The sequence below is a fragment of the Ursus americanus genome, chromosome 36 (assembly GCF_024610735.1).
Source record: "Ursus americanus isolate L20-20 chromosome 36, mUrsAme1.1.p, whole genome shotgun sequence".
Lineage (NCBI taxonomy): Eukaryota > Metazoa > Chordata > Mammalia > Carnivora > Ursidae > Ursus > Ursus americanus.
Genome location: NC_142162.1, coordinates 12,341,468 through 12,364,485, shown reverse-complemented (window position 1 = coordinate 12,364,485; position 23,018 = coordinate 12,341,468). Strand labels below are relative to the sequence as shown.

At 48.7% G+C, this 23,018-nt stretch overlaps 1 protein-coding gene across 4 annotated transcripts in view; it reads right to left on the bottom strand.

Moving 5' to 3' along the window:
- The window catches only part of CGNL1 (cingulin like 1), a 152,721-nt gene that overhangs the window by 30,874 nt on the left and 98,829 nt on the right, over positions 1 to 23,018 (bottom strand). For all 4 annotated transcript variants that reach the window (XM_087859245.1, XM_045788219.2, XM_045788389.2 and 1 more), the window contains exon 9: positions 358 to 564. In XM_087859245.1, the coding sequence (XP_087715371.1) occupies positions 358 to 564 (207 nt within the window). The remainder of the gene's footprint in view (positions 1 to 357; positions 565 to 23,018) is intronic.

Sequence of the window (23,018 nt, the reverse complement as noted above, 5' to 3'; positions counted from 1 at the left end):
TTGCCATGCGTGAGAATGGGTCTGATGGTGGTATTAAGATGGCCTCTTCAGGCATTTAGAAGCCTCTGCCCAGGGTGAAAAAGTTGAGGGTGCCTGACGTCTGGGTGAGCCGGGACACCTGTGTTTCCCACCCTGACTTCATCGGCCCCGTTCCCACCTTCCTTACAAGCTCATCTCCCCTCGATGCCATCAGAGGAACAACAGAAAGGGCTTGCTGAGAGGATACGGTCACCATTGCCTCCACCTCGCCTACTAAATTATGAGAGCAAATCCCCTTCCGCTTCCACAACCACAGACGCAGGAAAAAAGAAAGATCCACAGCTGCCAGAACTGGGCCGGGGGCCCAGCGAGCCTTACCTCGCACTTTTTGAGCATTTCCTTTGCTTTGGCCTCATCGCCTTTCATGTCAGCAATCTGCCTCTGCAGCCGAGCGACGCTCTGCTCCAGCTCTTCGATGCTCTCCCGCAGCTTCTCCTTCTCCTCCTGCAGAGCCTTCACACGCAGTTCAGCCCCCAGCTGGCTCTGCTCTGACGTGTTGCTCCGACTGGCCAGGACCTCGACATTCTGTGAAAAACACGGAGCGGGTGCACATGGGAGCCGCTGTCAAGGGGCCGTCCCCAGCTTCGAGCATTTATTAAAAACCTGCGACGTGCCAGGTACCGTGCGAAGCCAGGGATCGACATGCTATGGCTCGGAGGCCAAGTCCAGCCACCTGTTATTAAAAATAGAGTGTTACTGGAGTATCGCCACGTGCGCTAGTGAGCACACTGTCTTGGGGCAGCTCCCACACTACAACAGCGGCGTGGGGAGGGGCAGATGCCTGCAAGGGAAGGCCCCCCGGCGCTGCAAAGCCTAGAATATTCACTCCCTGGCTCTTTACAGAAAATTGTTGTCACCCCTTGCCTCTATTAAGTCTTTGACATGAGATTTCAAGCTTTTAAGGACTCTGGGAGGTGGGTACTATCCTTACCACTGTTTAAAAGACAAAGAAACGGAGACATGGGTAGATAAGGAACTTGCCCAAGGTCACTTAGGAGGAAGTGCATTTGGGCAGATGGACCCCAAAACCTGTTCTTGTAAGCGCTGCCTTCTGCCGAGTTCACATCCCTGACCCCTTGCTCCGTGCGGGGCCCCTTAATGGAAGTTTTGGATGAAGGACAGTTTCTGTTTACAGATTTTTTTAATGTCCAATACAAAATGGAAATTAAAATTCACTTAAACTATGACAGAGCTCCTAGTATAAGCTTGGGCACCATCTTCAGAGAATGAGCTCGGTGCCGCACAGAATTCCTAACAGAAAGGCATGGCGACAATTACACTGTGGTTATTGTTAATTCCAGATGTCGCATGGGCTCTTTTTTTTTTTTTTTTTGGCTCAGCAACATGAAGTGATGATAAGTGGCCTTGTCCAGAATTCCACTTCTCCCAGAAGATCTCTCGCCTTCCATTTCTCCACTACTACAAAGATGCCCATGTCAGCAATCGGATGCTCACAGAGCAGCCTGCAGATGCCAGCAAGGAGGGGAAGGCCCAGGGTGGGCCGGCTCTGGCTTCGAAAGGTATGTCACGGCCCCCAGGAGAACTATCAGCTGTAATTGCTTATTTGCTTGCATAGCCTTACAGAAAGATCTTTAAATCTTTTAACAGTACAATAAGCTGTATTATCCTGAACTTAACCAATGAGAGAGTTTCAGAAACCAGAGTAGCTTTTCCAAACCCAAATGTTTAATTCTATACATCTGGGAACACCCATCACAGCCAAGCTACTGGGTCAGAACGTGGTTAGCTGGCATCGCTAAGAAGAAAACTAAAGTGCCCAACCACTAGGACTCCTCAGGACCACTTGGGTATCCTCTCCTACCAAAATCAGCAAGATGGACAAAGAGAAATAAAGTGTGGTTGGGGTGCCTGGGTGGCTCAGTCATTAAGTGTCTGCCTTCGGCTCGGGTCCTGATCCCGGGATCCTGGGATCGGGGTTCTGGGATCGAGCCCCACATCGGACTCCCTGCTCAGCGGGGAGCCTGCTTCTCCCTCTCCCTCTGCCTGCCACTCCCCCTGCTTGTGTTCCCTCTCTTGCTGTCTATCAAATAAATAAATTAAATTTTTTAAAAAAGGGAGAAATAAACTGTGTTTGAAAGCCTGAGGAAGGATCCAAAGAATCCAATAACTGGTCAGACCAGGGAACGAAAAAGGAAAGTCTAGAACGGCCCATTTCTGCCCTAACTTTCCCATTAAAAAATGAGACCACAAAGCTATAGTCATACGATAGTGTGGCACTGGTGTGAGGATAGCATACAATTCAATGGGATAGAACTGAGAGCCCCCAAACAAACCCAATATTTACAGTTGATTGATTTTCAACAAGGGCACCAAGAAAATTTGATGGGCAAAGAAGAGTCTTCAACAAAAGGTGCTGGGACAACTGGATATTCATAGGCAAAAAGATGAAATCAGCCCCTTTCCTTATACCATACATTAAAAACTAACTCAAAATGGATCACAGACCTAAATGTAAGATTTAAAACTATAAAATTCTTGGGGCGCCTGGGTGGCGCAGTCGTTAAGCGTCTGCCTTCGGCTCAGGGCGTGATCCCAGCGTTCTGGGATCGAGCCCCACATTAGGCTCCTCCGCTGGGAGCCTGCTTCTTCCTCTCCCACTCCCCCTGATTCTGTTCCCTTTCTCGCTGCCTCTCTCTGTCAAATAAATAAATAAAATCTAAATAAATAAAATAAAATAAAATTCTTAAAAGAAAACATAGGAGTAAATATTTGTGACCTTGGGTTAGGCAAAGTCTTAGATGCAATCCCAAATCCATAAGCAGCAATAATGAAAATAGGTAAACTAGACTTCATCAAAGTTAAACACTTTGGGGCTGCCAATGATACCATCAAAAAATGAAAAGACAATCTACAGAATGAGAGAAAATGGTTATAAATCCTATATCTGATAAAGGACCCATATCTAGAATATACAAAAAATTCTTCAATAATAATAAGAAAACCCAATTAGAAAATGGGCAAAGAGGGGTGCCTGGGTGGCTCAGTCAGTTAATCGTCAGACTCTTGATTTTGGCTCAGGTCATGAAATCAAGCCCTGTGTGGGGCTCTGTGCTGGGCATGGAGCCTACTTAAGAGTCTCTCTCTCTGCTGCCACCATTCTCATGTGCTCTTGCTCTCTCTCAGAAAAAAAAGGAGGGGGGGACCAAAGGATCTGAGCAGATCCCTTTCCAAAGAAGGTCTACAAAAGTCCTACAAGCACATGAAAAGGTGCTCAACATCATTGGTTATCAGGGAACTGCAAATCAAAACCGTAACGAAATGCAAATCAAAACCAGTTTGGGCTCACTAGGAGGCTATAATCAGGAAGATAATAGCCATGGTTGAGGAAGCTGTAGAGATCTTGGAACCCTTACACACTGCTGGTACGAATGCCAGATGGTGCCCTCACTTTGGAAAACAGTTTGGCAGTTCCTCACAACGTTAAACAGACTTACGTGACCCAGCCATTCCACTCTTCAGTGTATATCTATGGGAAATGAAAACATATGGCCACACAAAAGCTTGCACAAAACATCACAGCAGCATTACTCCTGATAGTCAAGGAGTGGAAACAGCCCAACTATCCATCGATGGTTGACTGGGCAAACAAAACGTGGTATATCCACGCAATGGGTTATTTGGCTGTAAAACGGAACGAGGTCCTGACCCGTGTTACGACATGGATGAATCCTGAAAACATCATGCTAAGTGAAAGAAGCCAGTCACGAAAGCCCACATGTTGCCATTTACATGAAATGTCCAGACTAGGCAAACCTATAGAGACAGAAAGTAGCTCAGGGGTCGCGTGGGGCTGAGGGGGATGAAAACAGTCTAAAACTGACAGGGGTGATGGCCACGCAACTCTAGGATCACACTAAAAACCACGGGATTGCGCACTTTAAACAGGTGAACTCTATGTCACACAAATTATGTCTCAGCACAGCCAATGGAAGACAAAGGAAACCGGGACGCAGAGTCGGGGCGGAGGGGAGAGGCGAGGCGCTGACCTCAGTGGTCTGAGGTCGGCCAAGGCGCCAGGGAGAGGAAGAGCAGACTAGAGAAATCCACCGACATGGTCTGGTGAAGTGAAGAGCACACACGTGGGTCACTCTCTTCTGTTCACCCAGAAATCTCAGGAAGAACAGGGCCACTGAAAACCAGACCTGGTTTAACCTGAATTCGGCCCAAGTGGCCCCCTGGCACGCTAGATAAAGGACGTCGTACGGTGTGTCGCGGTCGAGGACCTGGTACACTCTCCGTTTGCAAGCTGTGGAGGCACATCCTGAGTCCTGAGGGTTTACATGGCGGGCAGATTGGCCAGGCAAGTGACTGGCTGGGCTTAGGGCTGGCAGGGCTCTGCTCCAGCGCTCGCTTTCAGTAACACAGGCGGGGTGCGACTCCGGGGAGCTCGCACGGGGGGAGACGCTGAGTCCTGTTGTGACCATCTGTAAAGCCATACGAGGTTTTTCCTCTGCGTCTTCATAGGGTGGTAGACCACATTATGTTTATAAACATATTTACCTTAACCCTTTGTTGGCACATCTTTGCAGAACCCCTCCCCATCCCTGCACGCACACACATACGCCCCTATTTTATATTAAGGCCATAGGACAAACTTCCTTCTCCTGTAACCATACCTGAATCCCAGCGCATCCCTTTGTTCAAGGAAAGTCCTACGTGACTTCCCAGCGAAGAAAACAAAACTGGTCTCGAGGACCTCCCAAAGCCCCCCTTCCAACTCTGAACCTTGACCTAAGCATCATCTTTTCCAAATGCTTACGCTTGTATCTCAGGAATGTGGTGAAGGGCAGCAGAACTCTACTGGGACCAGAGCTGGTAAAGACCGACTCGGAGGTCACTGGAGACCGTACTGCTGACCTCGCTCGAGTTGCTGGAACTGCGCTTCTGTGATCCTTTGATCTTCAGTCCTGCCTGTCATAACAAGACTGCAGAGGCTGTTACAGCGTCAGTAAAACTAAGGAGGGCACGGGCTGTAAAGATTCATTTACTGTATCACATCACCAATGTCCTATCTACTTTTAAAAGAATTGTATGGATTTACTTCTTCGTATTTTAACTACTACTCGTTCCTGCCGGCGGTCACACAGTGTCAGCAAAAACCAACTCTAATTCCTCTGCCACTCCAAAAGGTTGGAAGCACCTTGCAGTCATTGCCACAAGGGCAAAAGTAGTAGATGTGCTATGTTCTGTTGTTTGTCCAGACCGGACCATCCCTTAAAATGGCACTGAGATCATTTCTTCACCTTTCAGGCGGCTACGGTCAGAGGTGGTGGGTGGCGTAAGGTCACAGGCTCCCTCCCCCCCAACCCGCCACTGCTGAGGGAGGGGACATGGTGGAGCTGGAAACTGGTATGAGGTCCTGGGGGGCAATTCTAATATACATCACCTGTGACCCCACACCTTCTCTACTCGCACTCATCGTACATGTGTGCAAAACGCCGTGTAAACAAGACGATGAACTGAGCATTATAACTGAGGGGGCATTTGTTAAACAAGTTACGTCAGTTCCGTGACAAACTGTGCGGCTGAAAAAATAAAGGAACAAGAAAGTGAAGAAAACGCAAGGGAGAGAATGGCACACACAGAAGGGAGGTCTGTATAAAGGAAGGCAATGGGAGATAAATAGGTCATCACCTGGCTACACGAGAAGCGGCCACACTGGCTGGCTGTGAGGAAGGGAAGCAGGGTCATGGAAAGGAGGAGAGGGATGTATCCCATTGCAAACCTTCTTGTAACTCTTGAACTATGGAAATTCAAGAGGTATTACATTTTTTAAAAAAATAAATATACGTTTTCTTCAAGAGACTATCAGTGCCCACAGGCACTTGGAGGACAACCACCTCCCCAGCCCAGCTCTCACCTCCTCCAGCCTCTAGGAACCCTTTCCCAGCACATTCACAGATTCTCCTGGGCCATGAAAGACAGCAGAGCCCGAGCCCCAGGAGCAGCTGTACAAACAGCACAGCGCCAACGAGCTCTCCCACGTGGGTTTACATAGCAAAGAAATTCCTTTTCACCACATATAGCTGGGAGAGCGGAAAAGGCCCAGATGGCCCAGCGCTTGCACTTATGTGAGCGTGTCTCCAAAATTTCCACCCAGCAACCCGAACGCAGAGAAGTCCAGCGTGGGCTGATGAGAGACATCCCAGGGGCTGCGGAAAACTGCCTTTCAAGGTTTGGGTTTTTCCAACAAAATTGCACATACACATTCTGCATTCGACGCCATGATATTTTTCATTCTACTCCATGTCTCTTTTTATGCTTAGATACGGTGCCCTTGGTGTTCTGGAAGAGGGCAGCTGTGCCAAGCGCTCTCTTCCTCAGCTACCCAGTACCCAGGACGTGTACGCCTATCTCAACCCGCGTAATGCAGACGTAAATCATCTCAAGAGCAGAATTCTCAGGAAGGAGCAGAGAACTCTCCGGTCAGTCGGCCAGATCAGACTCAAATCCAGGCTGTGCCTGTTTCTAGCGTCTTTCGCAGGAAAGCGTCTTTCGGCCTCACAGAGCCTTACTTCCCTCACTTGGAAAAGGTGGATGAAGTTACCTCCCTGGCACCCTGTTGTCAATATCTCGGCAAGAGTCCTCACCATTGACAGGATTTCCAAGCCAAAGAATCCCGCATATGTTTCCCAAGGGCAGGCCCTGGCACAGTTCACTTACTGTGGTTCTAAATCCTCAAACTTGGCTTCAGACCGCAACCTGCACATTTTGGGCCGCTGAATGTCAAGCCTACACTTCTCCAAAGAGAGACCTGAGATCTTCTAATGGTCTTTCCAGGACAACTGCACTGCACAAATTAGATGACCTCTCTCTCATTCCAAGGGCAGATCAGGTTTCTTGGTTGGCTAATTCATTAAAAATTTAGCCTCATTTCCCAATCAAGGATGGTCTGCTAAACCGATGGCAACTAAGGAAAATTTTCCAAAATAGACAAACAGCATGTTTCAACGTGCTGAATTTCCACTCCTTCCAAAATAGTTGACTTTTAACCATATGCTCCAATTACTATTTAAGAGGGGAGGAGAGGATATACAATTGTATCACACACACACACACAAAAAGCAAAATTCCAGTCTTTGCCAGGTACCACCATTCCTTGCAAATAATGACTCGCTTGTAAGTTGGTCCATCGTCATGAGTTAATGCCCACATTTAGAAATGCTCACACTGTCCCCTGGAGCCAGAGGAAGCTTTTATCCATGACGAGCACAAAATTCCCAAACAGCGGCAGAAAGAAAACCACACCTGCCTGGTTTTTTCTGATCCAAAGGTGCTGATGCACTTTCCTTGCAGGAGCACAGACACCTCGGACGGTTCGCTCCTGGCTCGGCTAGAGCAGACCCAACACGGGGCAATGTCGGGCTTTACTAATTAACAAGGCCTCCGCCACAGGCAACTTTTGTTTCCTTTCTGTCTCCCTGTTTTGCTGAATGAGTGAAAACAGCTGAGGCGTGGAGGCCGGGAGTCCAGGCACTGGAATGTTGGTGGGTCGGTTCCACGTCACTGGCCGCCCCCACACTCCTGTGTGTGGAGGCTGCAGGATCTCAGCTGACGGCTACCCAGAGTGGCCCCTGGGGCAGGCCATCTGCTGCGAGGTTCCTGCCTTTTCCCCAGCACAGCTGTGGACGGCCACTTTCACCTCCACAAGGAGGACCTGGGTCACAATTAGCGAGTCCCCTTCTCACTCTGTGTAGAGAACCAGGTCCCCTGTATGATGTCCTTGGCTTCCCCCTGACACCAGCAACAGTAAACTACTTAGGAATAGAAACTGCATACATTGTCGTCATAAACTGCTCACTTCAGCTCTTTCTCTCATTATGAATTTCACTGGCATAAAGCCTCCAAGACAGGACTTCTCACACTTGACCGAGCCCACGACTCACCTGGGGGGTCTCGTTAAATGCTCACCCTGACCCAGGAAGCCTGGGACTCTGCATTTCTAACAAGCTCCCAGGGGATGGCAAACATGCTGGCCTGCGGGTCTCACCCTGAGTGGTGAGGTCAAGACAGAGGAGAGGCTGTTGTGACCTCAGGACCTTCCCGAGCAGGCTCACAGCTTAGACCCAACTGTTCAAGTGCTTTATGCTTCCTAGTCTGACTCCAGTGTCCAGTGTGGGGGGTCAGGTGGCTCGGACGTGACCACAGGCTTTGCAGCCAGCCCACGCTGGAACCTATGCAAACCTTTGGTCCCCCTGAGCTCTGTTCACACCATTAAAGAAGTGCAATAGGGAACATTAGCTCTGAATAGGTCAGAAAATTAAAACAAAAAAAGATAAGAGATACAGAAGCTTGAAAAAGCTGAGATCCCTGCACTCATGTAAAGTGATGGGGTTTCCCTTCTTCCTTTCTGACTCTGCCTGCTTACCATTTTTGGTCAGAGTGGGGTTGGGCCATTGAGAAACATCATCTCTTAAACCCCTTACTCTAAAAGCTACATCAGAATTTCCAAAAATTCTCTCCCTACATCTCCCAAATGCCAACAGCATTCCTTCCCAACATATTAGCAGTTCAGATCGGAATCGGTTATATGACTTCTCGGTCAGCTTTGTTGGTTTGTGTTTTGGCAAGAGAGCAGCACACGAGTGAGACGGGAATCGATGTGGCAAAGGGATTAGCGAAGAAGTAGACGGTGCTCGTTACCCAAACCCCAGATATCTTCAGGGAAGAGTCGATTCCACCACCAAGCACAGTGGTTAGAAGCTGTGGATTCTGGACCAGACTCGGCTAATAATTCACTGTGAGGACTTCAGGCCAGTCCTTTAACTTTGTCGGCCTGCAGCTGGCTCCTCTGGCCATGAACCAGTCTCATTCCAGTGTCCCTGCCAGCTCTCACAGTCTGGGATTCTAGAAAGAACTTGAAGAAACTGGGGCAATATCAGGCAATCGTGGAATTAAAGAATTCCAGAGGTTTTACTCTTTTAACATCATGCTTAAAAATTTCATTTTTTCAAATGCTGTCAGCTCATCTCAGATCCTTTTTACCGGTGTCCCCACGCTGGTTTCTGGAAATGAGGACCCGTATCCAAAGATGGGCAACTTCTGGCCACCAAGCAGAACAAAAGGGTCACTAAATTGCCTTAACTCACCGAGTTTAAATGTATTATGCTTAAAGAAGATGTTGTTTACATCCTGTTTTTCTCCCTGCCCTGCTGGTAGTTTGCCTGCTTACCAAACCACCTGAAAGATACTCCCTTTTCAACAGATTCAATTACCCAGTTTTCTCTACGTAACTCTGTGATTACAGAGGTTAAAAATATCCCTGGTTTTCTTCACAATATCCTTGTGAAGTAAGTCAATATAATTCCCTTTACATAGTTAAGAAACCTGCAAGATACGCTCTCAGAGTGGCCTGTTACTCAGACACAGGTCCCAGACAAAAGTTATGCTAATAAAATAACTCACATTTACTCACAGTATGCATTCGACATAGGTTCTCATTTAAGCCACACAACAAACCTAGAGAGATATCCAAGATGGGGATAAAAACACCTATGATAAAAATACTCTGCCCCTACATCGGTCAGGTGCTTTTCCCCAAATGCTACATGCTCAAGGGCTCAGGCTTTGACGTATGGTATGATCCCACTGATATGAAATGTCCAGAACAGGCAAATCCACAGAGAAAGAGAGTAGACTAGTGGTTGCCACGGGACAGGGGAAGGGGGGAATTTGGATGATGGAAGAAGCTTGCTTTATTTGGGGGTGATGGACATGCTCTGGACTTGGAAAGTAGTGACAGAGGCCCAACCTTGTAAATACATAAACACCATGAACTGTACATTCTAAAACAGTGAAAACGGTGAATTTTATGTGATGATGGTGAATGATACCTTAATAAAAACAAATGAAAAAGGGTTCCGGCCTTGGCATCAGCTGACCTGACCCAGCCCCCCTTGCTCATCTCTAAGCCTCTGTTTTCCTGTTGTTTTAACCACGAAGCGGGATATTACGCCAAGCACAGAGCAATGCTCTGGGCTCACCGTAAGAGCTCAGTCGATGACAGCTGCATTTTAAGGTCAGGCAGCCCAGGCACACGACCAGGAGTCCTATCTAGCTCCGAACCCCTGTCTCTGATCTCTCCTACCTGCTTCTAGGTTCTTCCAAGTAGAGCAGCGGCTTCAGCCAGCCGGAGAAAGAAAAAGCAAGATCCACACCGGGCAACTGGGGGGTTCGGCTATGTCCACACACTCACCCTGATTCAAGGGGGTCCGGGGGGGAAGGAATATGCAATTACATCACGAAGCAGTTTCAGGGGCTTCTCTAAAACAGCCTTAGGCTACAGGCTTTTATTTTTTAATTTTTTTAAGGTTTTATTTATTTATTTGAGAGAGAGAGAGAGCACGAGCGGGGTGAGTGGCAGAGGGAGAAGCAGGCTGCCTGCACAGCAGAGAGCCCGATGTCGGGCTCAATCCCGGGACCCCAGGATCATGACCTGAGCTGAAGGCAGATGCTTAACCGATGAGCCACTCAGGCGCCCCAGGCTATAGACTTTGAATTATGCTTTTGCCTTTATTCTTGTTTTATACCACTCCTTAAAAAGTTCTTACAAAAATGTCCCCAGTGTCCCTGGGTCCTCTCAGTTTCCAGGAGATAAAAGGAGCCTCACGTTATATTTCTAAGACGCCGCTTCCCTCACCCTGAGGGCCGCTGTCTAAGCTGATCTTGTAACCGGCGTGTAGCTGTTCTTGTTTATAGGACCCAACACCCTCCCGCACTGCGGCTGGTCCTTCAAGGAGCCACCGGCTGGCCGCCGGGACTCCACCCAAACAATGCCAGGATCTTGAGTTCTGTGCCACCAGGAAAACACTGGGGGGTAGGGGCAGGAGAAAAGCAGGAGTTGGACGCCCGGTTACTCTGTCACCGATAGGCCAGACAGCTTTACAAATGGTTAAAACCAGCTCGCTGTCAGCACACACATGCCCAACAGGTTGAACAGGATTTTTGAAGAGAGAAGATAAACAAGCAGGTTCTCCGGGGCATTGCCTACAGGGGAGTTATGGGGACCCCTCCAAGATAAACCAAAGGCTCAACCTAGAAGCCAACAGGTCCTAATTGAGTTCATGGTTCTAGACTTTTCCCTTCCCAGAAATCCTGTTACTGTGAAAGCTGAGCCTTCAACTTTCCCATTTTGCTACCGTAGTTCTGTATGTACGGAAAGGGTTAACCCGAAGTTGTAGAAATCAGGCCATTTAAAAATTTTAAATAAAAATTCTTAGACCAAGAACTCTCAATCCGATGACCATTCCCATCAGTGCCTCTTTGCACCCCCAGGCTAGACCAAATTTCCGTGCAGGGAAGTGTCCCCTTTCCCCTTGTCCCCCACTTCCACAGCTGCAGGGCTGAAGCCAACAGGAGCAGAAGGAGAAAGAAAAGCAGGACTGGCTGGACCAAAACTCTCCCCAAGCTTTGAGGCTGGTTCCCACAATAGCCTGGATTAAGACACACGACAAGGAAGACCTTTATTTATTTCCTCCTTCAAAGATGCTGGCTGTTTCCTGGGACAGAGCTGAGCAGACTGAACTCCTGTAAAGCCCACGCAGGGTCCCTGGGCCCCTCCCTGCAGGCCAGCCTGCTGGGGTCAGCAGCCAGCTCTGCCACGCAGAGGGAGCAGGGCCAAAAAGAGGAATGCCTTAATCCAGGTAGAGTCACCTGCCCACTCGGAGGTTTGGCTCCAGGAACCATTTCTCTGAATCACAGTTTGGTTTAAGATCTTAAAAGCAGGGGTGGGTGGTGTTATGGATCCGTTCGCTGCACGGATCAGGGAAAATGAAAAATAATGGTGCCAAGTGTCAAAACACTAGTCATTGTATAAATAGCAGCGTCCAGGAAAGAATGAGTATGTACCACCCAGAAGTTATAGAACATAAACCACAGATTTCCTTCGAGACGGAGGCTTGAAGGAGGCGGGGCAGGTTTCTGGCCTCCTTCCCCTTAGACCAATTGTTTCTGAACCCTGGCTGCTGGCACGACTCTCACTCGGTCCCAGACTAAAGAGAGAACAAAATGTCACCTTTCCTGTCAGGAGAGCTGGCCAGGTCTAAGCTCTAAGAGCCACTTACTGATCCATATAACGCCCTCCCGCTGCGGCAGCAATCATGGGCCTGGGTCCCCCTGGAACTCTGACGAGCGAAGCAGCCTCCCCCCACACCCTGCCATGACCCCCATGAGGAATGTAATGTGAGCAAGAAAACAGTCTTTTCTTAGTTAAGCCACTGAGATGTGGTTATTGCGACATAACCTAGCCTATCACGTCATGGAAAGCTCTACTACTTACAGGTGCAGCCCATCCCCCTCCAGTCCCCCGAGAACAGAACTCTGAGTGTAGCCCAAGCTTCATCCCAAAGAGCTCATGGGGCCGTCGCAAGGAAAAAGCATGGGCTCCCGGAGTCAGGCAGACTTGGGTTCAAATCTGAACCCTGCCACCTACTAGCCATGGGCCTCTGAGCCAGTCCATCACCGCTGAACCGAGTTGCAATGTCTTCGACCTTGAAATGGCAATGATATTACCCAGCACACAAGGTCATGATGGGGATTAAAGGTAATGAATGTGAAGTACGTAGCATGTGGCCAGGCATGCAGTATGCACTAAAGAAACCGCAGAAAATGTAGTGACCTGCACACCATCATCTTTGCCCTACTCTGACCACTTACCAGCTGTGGACCTGCAGCCTCTGTGCCGTGCTCTGGAAATGGGGGGTTAGTGCTGTGCCCACTCTCAGGGTGGCCGCAAGGGCTTGGTGTGAGTGCGTCTGCAGGAGCCACGGTGGCAGCCATTCAGAAAGTGAGAATACCCCCCCCTTCCTCCAGCCTGTCCTGAGGGTGCTCTCGTGCACCGAGGGCCAGGGAGGCTGCATCCCCAGGCGCATGGAGGGCCCAGTCCTTGACCGGCCTTCTGCCCTGGACTCCCGATTGCTCTCCAGGCCCCGTTCGATCAGAAGCCTCCTCCCCCAGCCCTAGCCAACTCACTGGTTGCCATTTACTGGACCACAAGCACTGCTTCTGTTAGGGACTCCGAACTTGGGGACCCACGCGCCAACCTACCCCTGAGATTCCCCCACCAGCTCAGGTGACCCGTGAATCTGAGAAGCCCCCTTGAATATTCTCCACAAAGACCTGGCCCCCCCGGGCAGGGAAGGGGGGATCCTACTGATCCACCACTGAGGATTCAGAGAGCGAGCCTGGCGGGCCCTCCCAGCCCGAGCGTTAACAGTTACAGCGCTCAAGCGAGGGTCCAAGGATAACTGACCTCACAGCCAGGAAAATCCGCCATTTGTCCCCAGAGCCGTGGCCAAACACCAAGAAGGTCCTGAGGTGTGTGTCCGTGGACAGTGACTTAATGAAACGCTATCCCAAATGCTCACAAAGCTTGGAGAGTGAGCCCTGTGGAAGGAACGCGGGAGGCAGGATGGAGTCAGCAGCCTGGTCCCAGGGCAGCCCCTCGCCTGCTGTTCAACCTGAGACAAGGCACCACCTCTCTGAGCCTCCTCCGTTCCACAGCATCAAATGTCCGGGGGCGAGGGAATCCAGTTAAGGATTTCAGCACGCACGACTGATGGTCTACACTGGATAACTATACAAGTTGTAGGGGGCACAGTGCCATTCTTAAAGGGTTTAAAGTGCCACAAATGAGTTAAACATGTTCACACTTGAAATATAAGCAATCACAGCCTGAAGAGAGCGTCGTGAGCACGGCGGTCTCATGGCCTCCAAGACCATGTCCGTCTCTGTGATTAAGAATACGGCGCCTGCAGGGCAGATAAAGGATATTTCCTCTCTCTGGCCCACCAAAGTTTCCATTTCTCCAGATAAGTTAAAACAGACCTGGATATTATTCATTCATTCATATCTGACTCAGAAAGTGGTACAATGTCAGCACTATTTGAGACACCCAATTTCTCTGGTTCAAAGCCCAATCTGAATTTCCAATACATCTCAGTCTCTCGGCCCCCCTGTATTTCTGGCAGATAAGCAGCCATCAGTGTCTGCTTCCAGGGCTTCGAAACACACTGCCTATCAAATCGGGCCCTTCCGTTTTCTGACAGCTCTCAGCCACGGAAACATCTTCATGCTGGGCTGATGATATCTGTGTTCCTACAACGTCACTGGGACCAAGCAAGAAGGATAGAGTCCTTCCTCCAAGTGACAGCTGTTCCAACACTTGAAGCCCCCATACCTGCCTCACACCATCCTCTCCTGCCCTTTCTTCTTCAGGCTAAATGTTCACAGGTCCAACCTCACCCACTGGGGCGCGGTATCAAGTACTCTTTCAAGTGTGGGGCCCCAAACCCAAACAATGCTCCCTGATGAGTCTGGCCTGCCATCCCCCTGATTCCCAGCTACCCCAGGCTCGCAAGACAAAGGCTTCCAAGGAAATAAAACAGCCAGATTCCTCCCAGATATGGGTCTGCATGGAGGCCAAAGATGAAAGAAACGTGCTTGCTCAAGTCCACAAGCCAAAGAGAGCTTCAGCCACCTGGAAACATACAGACACCCATGAGACCCTGCCCACAGGACCCCCTGTGAGCAACACTGCAGGGACCAACGGTGACAGCAGGGGATGTCACTGCCGGAGCTGCACTCCTGCTCCCATCCCTTCTTTGGCTCCTAGCCCCTTTCTGCTTCCCCCGCCACCAGAGCACCTCCACCACCTCCTTGAGCTCCCCAATATTTCTCAGATAGCCCCGAAGCTCACCCTGTCACCCCAACACCGTTCTCTTTGCTTGTAAGTTTTCTGGGGGGAAGAAGACTCTTTTTCCCTTAGCCTCCTTTCCCTCCCACACTTCTCTCTCTTTATGGCCAACAGTCTCCACCCCATGCCATTCCAGGGCTTGGCCTGGGGAACTGGACCAGAGGCCCAATTCCCTACTGGCCCCAAGTGAGCTGCTGGTTGCATCCCGCAGGCCAAGGCCCTGGGCCAGACGGGTATAAGAGCATCTGCTGAGCGCTCACCCTATGCGGGCGCGGTGCCATTCCAGAGGCATCTCGCTTAACTCCTACGTTACCACGCCCCTCCTGAGCGAGAGGCTGTCAAATCCTTTGCTTATGAGCAAGGAAATGGGACACTAAGAGGTCAAGTCACCTGCTTATGGTTTCAAGACCAGTAAGCAGTAGAGCCAGGATATAATCCCAGGCGACCTGATCTGAGAGCCCAACAGACTGAAAACTCAACTGTGAGCCCTTGGCGGGCAAGGCCTCCATCTCCCTGTGGGCCCAGCCCGGAGCCTGGCACACACTGCACTCAAATTCAAGTTCAGTGAATCACTCGGCTCTCTCTGCTTTTCAGTGTCTCCGTATGTTTGTATCCAATGACAGTCACCAACCCGCACGCCGCCGCAGTGCACGCTGATTTGATATTGCTTTTTTATCATTGACGTACACCACTACCTCCACTGTCGTGAGCTCACCGGCTTTTGTGATCTGACCTGAGAACCTGACCCCGATTTATAACAACGTTGCCATGAGAAAATCCTTTCACTGCCAAACACCGTGCTTAAAAATAAAATTTTAGCACCTTTCCTTCCTAAACTGAGGCCCCCAATTAGCAGATTCCTTCATTGGGGTGCTGTTAACCTTCGCATCACTAAGAGCTCTGTCCTGACTCAAGCCTGCCTCACTCACCGCATCTCTGCCTCGGGGAAAGATGCCTGAATTTCAAAGGAATGTGTGAATTGGATACTCCTCACAGTTTTTACAAAGGCCCCATTCTCAGTCCGAATTTTTTCACAAAACTGTAAGTTCTGAGAGACACATCATCTTGCTTAACCAGATACATGATTATCCTAATTACTGAATTTTAAACTGATTGAACAGGTATAATGCTAAGTGAACTAAGTCAGTCAAAGACAAACATCACATGGTTCCACTCACACGTGGAATTTAAGAAACAAAACAAACAAAAAGAGACAAACCCAAAACCCAAACTCTTAACTATGGAGAACAAACTGATGGTTACCAGAGGGGAGGTGGTCTGCAGGTGGTGGGGGGAGGGGGGAAACAGGTGATGGGGATGAAGGAGGGCACCTGCCATGATGAGCACAGGTGTTGTATGGTGTTGAATCACTGTATTTTATATCTGAAACTAATATAACTCTGTATGTTAACTATACTGGGATATTAAAATTTTTTTAAAGAAAAAAATGAATTTTCAGTTCCTTGAGATGGCTAAAATTTTAGCTTAGGAAGCGCCTGACATCTTCTAGCTATTCATTTTCCAAATGAGCAGACCAGGACCTGGAGAGGTGAAGTGATGTGTTTAAAGTCACACGGTGGAATTTCCGCCATGGCGGGAACTTGGTGGACTCAGCATTATCTATTAGCCTTGGTAGTACCCCTCCTGCCCTTGACGGGGACAAGGTGAACATACACGTTCCCTCCGGCACTGCCTGGGCACCCAAGCACTCCAAGACAGTCCTGTGCCCATGTGGCCTCAGAAAAACACAGAAGAGACTCTCTTTCAGCCTCCTGCCACCAAGACGACTGTCACCAAGAAGAAAGGGTGCAAAGAAACACATCCTTCCATTTCCTTCTGAGACTGACAGATGCATTTTCCCACCTCCCCCCATCCCCCCAAGGCCAGGCTCTCCCTCCTCACATCTGGAGAACTAGGACACCTGATTCTAACACACATGTCCCCACTCCACTCATTTACAGTATGTCTTCCAGATGGGCTTGCCAAGAGGACACTTCCACCACGACACAGGTCAGCTCAGCATCCACAGTGACTCCCGACATAGAATAAACTGAATGTAAACTCCGAGCCTGACCTCCGAAACCTTTCTCAACGGATCTCAGCCTACCTATTCAATCTGACTTTGCCCAAGTCTTCGAACCCTGTGTCAGACCCCACTCTCTACACCGTGTCTCAGATTCGTTCCCAATGACACATCTCTGTATGGTACGCAGAGCCCTCTGTGCAAAGTACCCTCCAAAAGAGATCTATGCAATGCAGCATTTCCCCCAAAGTATTCTATAAATTAAACGATTGTGGAAGATTCTTTGGGGGGAAAAAAGAGTTTTGTGGGCATATAATCTGAGCAATCTTTATGGTTGAGTCCCTTCTTGGATAGCCATAACCCACATTTAGCCCACATATTAAAGGCTCTGAGAAGTGCTGTAATAAGAAAAGCCATTTAAAACTTTTATCTCAGGAGTTCCTAAATTTGTCTCTGCTACATCCTCTGCTTTTCACTCCCGCTGCCACCATGCCAGTCCACGCTGCCACCATTTCCTTCCTGGACAACAGCAGAAACCTCCTGGCTGGTCTGCCCACAGCCCCTCTTTTGCCCTCTCCAATCTATTCCCCACACATGGGGGCAGGAGAGAGTATTTTGAATCCTCTGCTTAAACGTTTCAGTGGCTTTCCCATGCTTTTAAACAGCAAACCTTCTTAACTTGATCTACAGGGCTTCCCTGGTCTACCTACCTTCCTAGTCCTATAACACCTCACACTCCTCCTCACTCACCCCATCCTTCCTGTGGCCTTTTTAAACCATGTTTCCTCCTACCCCAGGGCCTTTGCACTTCTGCCTAGATGACTATGCCTTCCCACAGCATTAGCTCTTGCTCAGCCCAATCGTCATCTCCTCAAGGAAATGGTCTCTGAACCTCTAGCCTAGGTCAAATCCTAGCCCCTCCCCTCCATGAGCCCTGTCACTTGTCACACAGTTGCAATTTTCATTTACTAATATGATTTTTTATCCTTATATATCTCTCCCACTGGGTCGTATGCTTTCTAAGGGCAAGGAGTACATATCCACTTTTGCTCACAAGACTTAATAGCAGTGTCTGGCCCAAAGTAAATACTGAAAATTACACACACACACACACACACACACACACTGAACCAATCAATCTGAAGTATAAGCAAATGATGTGAAAAAGAAAGTACAATACAGTATATGCCATAATGGAGACATAAGCCAAGTGCTATGGGAGAGGAGGCAAGGGAGCCTTCACTCTACGTGGAGGAGTGGGTAAAGCAAGAGGAGGGACGGGAACGGCTGTGCGTGCCAAGGCAACGGCTGGCTGCTTTCTGCTTGATTCTGCTCTACGGCCACAATCCTCGAGGGAAAGGAAAGCCTCTCCCTGTAGATCGGCAGGGCTAGATCCCATCAGGGGAGCCTCAGGGCCGCCCGCCCCCACGTGCGTAGGTGGGCCAGCTCACCGTGGCCCTGAGATGAAAGCCGCGGTGCGCAGACTCTGCGGGGCCTGCCCCTGTGCCTAGCCCGTCCTAACCCCTCCGCTCCTGTGGAACCGCCCCATTTCAGGAAACTGCAGGCCTCTCCTTAATCCCACTCTGTGGCTGGCCACTGTCCTCGATAACATTCTTATTGCTGCCGAATGAGCAGCCTAGATGAAGAGGGTTCAGGTCACGCGTGACCCTTTTCTGTGGGCTTTGACTTGGCTGTTTCCGAGTTAAGCCTGTGTGTACGTGTCTTGAGCCTACTCCCTGTCTGCAACAGGGAGACACACGCCAGGCGCTTCTCCTACAGTTGACCCGAGAGGAATCTCGTAAGGAACCACTCCCGCCCCTCCACTCCCCAGCCCCCAATCTAACCAGGCCTGTTCTTTGTTCCACGAAAACAAACAGCTAGTTCCGCCTGCCAGGGCAGCTGAGGTGCACACAGGAGCAAACAAAGAGGCCCTCTTGCCCGAGACGGGCCTTCCTGTGGGGCTGATGTGGCCACCGGCGCCCTTTGTTTGAAGTCACCAGCTGTGCCAGGCACCCACAGGGACCTGCAGCAGCTGGAAATACCACTCCCTGACCTTCTATTTCCACTGCCACCCTTGGCGGACCCAACCGAGCAGCATGTGAGCCCAGGGATCTGCTGCTCTGTTGTGATTGCCGGGGTGCTGCTCGCACAGAAAGCGCAGCCAGCTCGCCTGCAGGACAGTCCTCGCCAGGCCTCAGCTCTCCTCTCCTCCCTGGCCTCCAGGCGTCCTTCTGTCACATCCGCAGGGTGCCGAGGACCGTGCTGCCAACAATCCAATGTCACCCTCACCACAGCTCTGCAGCTCTGTTATTGAACCCATTCGACAGATGGGAAAACTGGGGCACAGACTAGTTAAGTGACATGCCCCGAATCATACCCAGCCAGGGCTCAAATCAGGTCTACCTGACTACAGGCCCGGGGCCACCAACCTCTTTCTTAAGCGCCTTGGTAATTCCTCTACAAAAGGGACTTGTTAGGGAGTGGAAGACTGTATTAAACCCAAACATCGGGGCGAGGACAACTCTCGATCGGTTCAGTGAACAATTCCGTTGATAATTAGAACCATTTTCTTGGAAATAGTCACATTTTGGTTTTAAGACCCTACAAAGAAGAAAAATAGGTGATTTGGGTTTTGTCTCTCTTTTTCAATGTATTTGTTGCCTTTGTGAGCACATGCAATTGCACGTTAGCTCAACCCTGTGCATATTTTCCCTAAAAACACACATTTCCTCCTCTTGTCTTTCACCCATTTATCTTATCTCCGCTCCCCAGAGCTCATGAGGCTCCCCTCCATGGTCATTCCTGGTTATCAGTTTTGCTTTTACAAGCAACACTTATCTGGATTGCTAAGACATTCTTGGCCTTCCAGAAATAATGCTTTCATTTTTCTTGTCAATTAGTTACTTTATATGCTTCCAAAGTTATGCTTTCCTAGGAAAATAGATGCCTTCCGAGCTCCCTCACCCTTTACATGGCATTAACCAAAGCTGCAACAGAATCGAGACCTTAAGACTTTAAACTAAATTCAGTCTGTACCAGGAAAAATAATGCTGGTAGTCACCCAAGTGACATTAAACACTTCCCAAGACAATGTACCCTAGGTTAACTCTCTTTCTTGGTGTTTATAAGCACCTCCCCCAAAACCGTTCATCGATGCAGTAACATGCAGAACCTGAGAACTGGAGGGTGGCTACACTTTTGGATTCTCCCAGACAGACTGACGGTTCCGAAGGCTGATGTTCACCATAATCCTTTTCTTCTCTCCTTGGTGGTGCTTCTAGGTCAAAAGGGCAAAATAAAGCTGTTTCTGAGAGTCATCAAGGTACAAAACCAGAAATTCAGGTTTACAATAAGTTTGGTTTTAAAGAAAGCAGGAGGTAATTGGCACGGGGAATTCTTGACCTGGAAGGGAGGCCTTCTATTAAGACAGGTCAAAACATCCTCAAGGTATGAGAACTGGCAGAGGTTTCAGAGTCACTGCGTTCTACAATCCACGAGGAAGCCGGTAATGAGACGACAAAAGGCAAGCCTAGTGGTTAATGAGCTGACTGACAAAGCAAGGAGAATATTAATGATATAATGCAAATGAGCTGCTGACAACCGGATCCTGGGTTACACGTGCAAGCTAGTTCAGGGGCTTCGCAGGAAAAACCTCCTCGAGAAGCTACAGGAAAGGTCCGTGGTTTCATGACCCATGGGGTATCACCACGCTGATCCTCTAACCTGAGAAGCTCCTGGAAGGATGTAAAGAAAAATAAGACTCTGTCCTCGAAGAGTTTCGAGGTGATGACAACCATCTTCACAGCTCCTGTCACACAGCAAATGGATGATAAATCCCTAAGAAAAGAGCAAAGAGAAAGCTATTGCATCCAGAGAAGAGGAGCTACCTTCTGGCTTTGCAATCAATAATCGGCAAGAAGCATATGGAGATATTCAGAGGGATGGCAAAGGTGCCAGTGTGTGAGCTCATGCCTAGATGCTCAAGTTTCCAGGGAACACCCTTGGCCAAAATCTGTTGGATGGGATACCGGCTGAAGGCTGTGCACCATCACAAGTGGCTGGGGTTCAGGAATGAACAGAGAAACACATAATCCAGTTGTTCGGGGATGGAAAATATAATACACACCAGTTTGCAATTAGTCTAAAATAAAGAATCAGGACCATTTAGCCCCAAACAGAAAGAACAGAAAGTTCATGGGATTGGGGCCTTTCCCAAAATAAAACCCATCCTTCCTAATGCTTCTTAATTTTGTATTTCTATTTTTAATGGCCTAATCGTATATGAGTAGTTTATTATAAGCTGCTCATGAGTGAGGGGTGTTCAATGCTGAATCTGGGTGCAGAGGGGAAAAGAGGACCAAAAGACAGGGCGGTGGCCGAGGAGAGCTCTTTTGCACCCTGGATTTCAACAGAACCACAGCAGGAACCTAGAAATGAGGAGAGAAGAAAGAGAATTCTTTGTATTTCCATCATAAATAAAGATTTTTGGCCTCCAGTATGGAACACAGATCCTTCTCACTTGCACACTATCCAGTTACAAATATTCATATGACGGCTACGCCTTTAAAACAATAAGTCACTAGATGAGCCTATAAACGTAAAATTTTTAAATGGCAAGAGCACAGGCATATAAAAATGATGGTCTCTGGAGCCTTCCCTGAGTTGCAAGACTTAAGTGATTTTCAGGTTGGTATCCCCAATCAGTGCTGCTTATATCTCTGAGTGATTACTGCATATCTTACTCTTCTGAGTACTGGGGGAGTCCAACAGTGGCCCATGACTGCATGCCTCACCCGCAAGATTGAGGAGAGAAATCTGGGTTTCCCGGAGATGGGGACCACATCTCCTTATCTCCTCAGCCACAGTGCCTGGACCAGTGTCCTATCAACAACTAGAGCTCAACAGATATCTGCCATTTGCTGAATACCCCCGAATGGGGAAAATTACTAAATGCCTGTTATAACCACAGCAGATGGAAAGAACAGAATTTAAGAATTTGCAATGTCACTGCATCCAGTAAATGGTACTTTGGAGGGTGCTGAAGTTTGCTAGCATGCTGACTTAGTGCACATGAGGGTGTCTGTGGACACCCAACATCAGGGTTGGAGTGGAGCTTCTGGCCATCCAACGGGCCTCTGAGCCTGCGATTCTCTATTCTATACTTAATCCCTAAAAATGAAGAAAAAAGAGACAAGAGATGTCATTTTATCTCTTTTCAATTTAATCAAGTTGATTTTTTAATCCCCTGTTTCTGCTTGTTGAGATCATCTTGACTCTTGAGTCCATCATCTAGTAGTTGGGCTCTCTCTGCCTGTTCCGGCTCTTCAGCTCATGGAAAACAAGTTCGCAGAACACAGCCAAGAATCCTGTCATCTATCACTAGGCAACCCCTTCCAAATCTCTCTGTAACCCCAATCTCCTTGCCTAGTAACCCTGTTAAAAGGAAAAGCACATGACTTCAGTGAGCTTTTGATGACTTTCGGGGATTACCTCTTTCTTCAGCTCTTACTCAAATGTTTAATATTTTCCAAAGAAGGACAAGAGGATCAACGCGATTGACCTTTACTGCCATTAACGTCACTACAAATTTGAAATCATGAAGTCATTATTAAAAGCATTAGTTCTGGTCTAATATATTTCCTTTTCTTGTCTTGTTTATTCCTGATATTAAGCCAGACCTCAGAATCACAAATACTCATACTCACATTTGCCTGCTTGACTAGTCCCCTTTTCCCACCAGTGCAGAAGGACAGCTGTGTTACCATAATTCCCAATGTCAAGTAAAATCTGGAAATACAATGCCCATACCCAAAGGGCTACTCAAGGCTCCAGGGCAATGACTTATTTCTCTCAGTCATATGTGAGCCTAAAGCAAGTACAAACGACAGCAGGCATGTCTGAATCTTAGCATCTGTCCTCTCTGCTCACAGAGTCCACATACCTCCAGGCTAGGAAAGAAATGTGGGTATAATTTTCAAAATTCTTTTTTTTTTTTAAAGATTTTATTTATTTATTTGACAGAGATAGAGACAGCCAGCGAGAGAGGGAACACAAGCAGGGGGAATGGGAGAGGAAGAAGCAGGCTCATAGTGGAGGAGCCTGATGTGGGGCTCGATTCTGGAACGCCGGGATCACGCCCTGAGCCGAAGGCAGACGCTTAACCGCTGTGCCACCCAGGCGCCCCAATTTTCAAAATTCTATGTCAAAAGAAGCTTTACTTCCCCCTGAGGAAGTGTTCCCCTC